The following is a 4,807-nucleotide window of genomic DNA, read 5'->3' on the forward strand; positions in this document are numbered from 1 at the left end:
CTTATTGATTTACCCTTTTCTTTTATGAAGACTTTATTTCTTTGCACAACCGTCCTTCAGGCTGTTTAAACCCATGTTTGGAAGAGAATCGTAATGGATCAAAGGTAGCGTGGATAACCTAAAGCTTTATTATATGTCTCATTGCCGTTATTAATGATTACGCTCGTTCTGATGTCTTCAGTCTTGTACAGCGGACTTATCGCTGTGATGTTTTTCTTCTATTCATCTTCTTTTATCTTATTTTCATCTTATCTCACAGCAGCTGGTTGTTGATTATTATCCTTTAACAACCTTACACACTTGACTTTCTTTATTACTTTCTCAACTCACTCCTGTCTGTTATGTTCCTTTCTCGTTCTCCTTGCAGATAAGCCGGAGAACTACGACGTGTGGTACCAGAGCCGTTTCGAAGAGTGCGATAAGGAGGCCTGCCTCTCTTTCTCCAAAGATGCTCTGTGCTCGAGGGTCACTGTCGACCACAACTACTACGCCATCTGTCAGAACCTGCTGTCTCGCTACGCCACATGGAGAGGCAGCACCGGCGGCTTGCTGCACGATCCGCCGTCCAACGTGGGGAAAGACGGGCATCTCGACGTCCTGCTGGAGGAGTGCGTCAAGCCCAAGATGCCGTATGGACGCTTTGCAGCCGCTAAAGAACTCCGGCAGTATCTCACTGAGCTCAGCGGCATGGCCAGGTAATGACCCGAGCGGACCTCCGGGGAGCGGGTACCGAGATACTGACGGCTTCTTTCACTCTTTGGGTGGCACAGCAGCCGTTACGGAGCAACGGAGGAAAATAACCGCAAGCTCCGAGATCTTTTTAACGTTCCAGCCTGCTGACTTTAAGAAATTACGTTTCAAGTGAAAGCATGAGGGCTGGATGATGAGCTCCATATTAGATGGAAAGAAAAACACACTTTTTTCTCACTTTAGTCCAGATCCATGCTCGACGACGGAAAAGTGCGGAATCCATGGAAACTCGCCAGTGTTTCAATCTCAGTGTCAGCTCTGAGAGCTCGAGCTCATCAGAGGTTTGTTCATCACTGAGACTGGACTGTCTTAAAGGAGACGCTGCAGCTAACTAACTTCCTTCCACAGAGCTGCTCTGTGTGATGTGACCTGATGTGATGTGAGCATGCTCAGAAAGGCAGCTGGAAAGTGCAGCACACAGCAGCTCAGGAGGAACCCATCTCCAGGCCTCTGTCACTAAATCTCAAGACTTCCAGTGATCTGATGTTTGGCAATCAAGCAAAGTGAGGGTTTACGGTGTACAAAACGAAATAACGAGCTTCAGCAGTTTCTGTTTAGGCTTTTGCATATACCAAAGAGTCTGGCTATATGTTCCTGGGTTAGGGTTAGGGTTAGGATCCCTGTACATTTTAGCATCCCGACTGCCCAAGTCTTTCAGAACGGACACTTTTTACAAAGGATTTATTTTTTTTTGCTTCTATTTATCAGGCGGATCCAGTAAGGTCTGAGACTTGATCCAGGACCATTCTTGGTTCTGAATAAATAACCAGGTCAAAGCTCTGTTTGCAAGCAGGCATTCTAAAACCATGGGATGCTCCAGCCGTTCCATCCAAATTTAATTCCACACCTCTGAAATTGATTTAATCGCAATTTAATCAAGTCTTTGACACTTAACATCAGTCAACCTTCAGCTATCAATTTGCCTTTTTTTTTTTTTTCCTGTTCCTGCCTTTTTGTAATGAATTAGCACATTAGGTTTGATTTTACACTTGGTGGACCAGTGAATTAGACTGGTGTGTGTGAGTAACTGATTCAAATCATGATTTCATTAAGCTTTGAGCTTTGGGGAGGGGCTAGAACCTGAAATCTAGATAATCACTTCAGTTAAGGACATTTCATTCAAAGCCAATGCAAAGGGAAGATGTTGCCGTTCTCACTACAGAGTGAACTTTGTTCCTGGAGATCTCCAGTCCTAGCAGAACCCGGTTCCTTCCGTAATCTAATCCCTGACTCGGACCCTGCTGTAATCTAATTTATCATTGGACTCCTGTCAAAAATGGCAAGATCCAGAAGATCTCGATGACTACCTACGCCAGGTGTAAGAAAGAAGGGGGAATCGGGTTCCTCGGGGTTCCACTTCACCTCCAATGTCCTCACACGGAAAAGCAATAAGTGACGTTCCTCCAGGTGTAGTCCTGTATGACCCAGTTGCATCCATATGCGAGATCTCGGGACCGATTTGCACCTCTTTAACAGCCGGTGTAAGATTTCGTTTATTTTTGAGTGCGTTAAAAAAAAAATTGTCTGCTTGTGTTGTAATTATTTTTCATTGAGTATTATATCAGCGGTGTCTGATTTTACTGTGCCTTTCATTCGAAAGTTGTATCCACAACTTTTCAGTGGGTTTAATTATCAAATAAATGATTCTATCTATCTATATCTATCTATCTGTTTCTTATATTAGTTTATTCTATGTAGAATTTTATATGTGGTCTCTTTCTTTCACACGACACATTTAAAAACAACCTCTACATACAGAAACTCGGAAAATCTGAGTTTTGGTTTGTTACAGTACCTTCTGAGACAACCGACGGTCATAGTGACGACAATAAAGGTAACGATCCCCGTCACGGCATACAGACGACAGTATCTGACGAAGAAGGATCGTGTTGTATTTTTTGGTTATTCTTTTCTACATATAAAAGTGATGTGATTACAAACATTGTTTTTGCTAACACAGATCCAGTAGCATTTACTAAAAACATAACATCAACCTCAAACCTCAGGAAAAAAAGGAGTAAGACTTTCTTTACTCACAAACGTATACGAGAAATCCCGCGCAAAATAGCGTACACTCAGACTCCCAGAATGCAGTTGGTTAATCCACACAGAAGCCCCAAAAATTTGAGGAAAATAACAGGTACTTATTTTCTTTATTATTCATTTATTTATGTACTTTTTTTTCTATATTATTTATTTATTTGCTGATATGTTTTAAACCTTGTGCTTTGTCCATTTTCTCATCCACTGAATCATATTCTTAATTTCACAGACACTCTGGCTTCGAAAGCACATACTGTAACAGCACCTTCTGCATTCGATTCGGTACTAGCTACATGTGCTTCAGCACCAACTGCTTTCGATTCAGCACCAACTGCCCTAACTGCATTTGATTCAGTACATTTAGGGCATTGGCAGACGCTCTTATCCAGCTCATTTATACAGCTGACCAACTGAGGGTTGAGGGCCTTGCTCAGTGACAGCTTAGTGGCCCTGGGATTTGAACTCATGAACTTCCAATGAGTAGTCCAGCACCTTAACCACTAAGCTACCACGAACCCACTCGCCTTTGAGTACCAGCTGCCTTCGACTCAGTACCGGCTGCATTTGATTTAGTACTTACTGCAGAACATATGTAACTCTGCTGTGGGTAACTAATCAGGAACCATTCTGGTAGCTCCACCCACTTAAATATAAAGATTATTCAAATCAATCATGGAGTTTTAATTTTTTCTTATTTTTGCTTTGCCTGAAATGACTGCAACAAATGTAATATTTATATACACACACACGCATACAGCAAAAATGTACACACAGCTTCAGTATTCCACTTTATTCACTGTGACCATTAAACATGACTCATCCGCTAGGGGTCTGAATGCCAACACAGCAAAGAACCAAGCACCATGACTCATTTTAGATCAGACTCACAGCCAGAACCTCATTCGCTTCTTTATCTTCTTTTTCAACTACTTTTCCCATTAGGGGTCCCAGCAGCAAATCACCTGTTTCTACCACCTCTATCCTCGCCATCCTTGCTGACACATTTCTGTCACACAACACTCCTGACACTTTTCTCCACCCACTCTAACCCACCTGCATTCGCCTCTGCCTGGATTTCACTAGATGGTTCACCCCGAATACTTAAAACAATGAGGTTAGAGGAGGCTGTGGTCAAGAAGGTGCTTCTTCTGATCGAAAATGTCCCATAAGTCACTTTGGGATGCCGATTTTCTGGTAAAAAAAAGGGGGGGGGGGGGGGGGTTTAATATCCCTGACTCAGATGCCTGAACCTCAGCAAGCCAACAGAAGAAAAAAAAGTTTGAAAAGCTGAATTGAATCGAATAAAAAAACACCACCAGTGACAAACCAGCGATACATCCTTAAACAATGTTTAATATTCTATATGGAACACATGGCTTAGTGGTTAGCACGTTTGCCTCACACCTCCAGGGTTGGGGGTTCGATTCCCGCCTCCGCCTTGTGTGTGTGGAGTTTGCTTGTTCTCCCCGTGCCTCGGGGGTTTCCTCCGGGTACTCCGGTTTCCTCCCCCGGTCCAAAGACATGCATGGTAGGTTGATTGGCATCTCTGGAAAAATTGTCCGTAGTGTGTGAGTGTGTGTGTGAATGAGAGTGTGTGTGCCCTGCGATGGGTTGGCACTCCGTCCAGGGTGTATCCTGCCTCGATGCCCGATGATGCCTGAGGCACAGGCTCCCCGTGACCCGAGAAGTTCAGATAAGCGGTAGAAAATGAATGAATGAATGGAACGCATATGACATTCATACATACATAACATATTGTGTATAAATGTGTAAACTGATGCGAATGAATAGAGTGATGAGTCGAGTGTCTTCATCGCATCTCATCAGTTTATCGAGACTCGGGTGGCTTATGAGTCAACAACAGAGATGGTTATTTAATCAGATGTTCATATTACTGCTTTTTTTTTATGAGGAAACACTGTGATGTTGGACTATAATGCGATTACATGTGGCATAAATCTGATAAATTATATAGAATCTGGGAAATTATATATATGACACCCCCCCACATACA

General features: G+C 42.9%; 1 protein-coding gene across 2 annotated transcripts in view; it reads left to right on the top strand.

The window, feature by feature from the left end:
* The window catches only part of dipk2ab (divergent protein kinase domain 2Ab), a 50,891-nt gene extending 48,484 nt beyond the window's left edge, over positions 1 to 2,407 (top strand). For both annotated transcript variants that reach the window (XM_027159986.2, XM_027159985.2), the window contains exon 4: positions 368 to 2,407. In XM_027159986.2, coding sequence (XP_027015787.1) covers positions 368 to 699 — 332 coding nt within the window. In that variant the 3' untranslated portion in view covers positions 700 to 2,407. The remainder of the gene's footprint in view (positions 1 to 367) is intronic.
* The last annotated feature ends 2,400 nt before the right edge of the window (positions 2,408 to 4,807 follow it).

This window comes from Tachysurus fulvidraco, chromosome 3, assembly GCF_022655615.1.
Source record: "Tachysurus fulvidraco isolate hzauxx_2018 chromosome 3, HZAU_PFXX_2.0, whole genome shotgun sequence".
NCBI classification, from domain to species: Eukaryota; Metazoa; Chordata; class Actinopteri; order Siluriformes; family Bagridae; genus Tachysurus; species Tachysurus fulvidraco.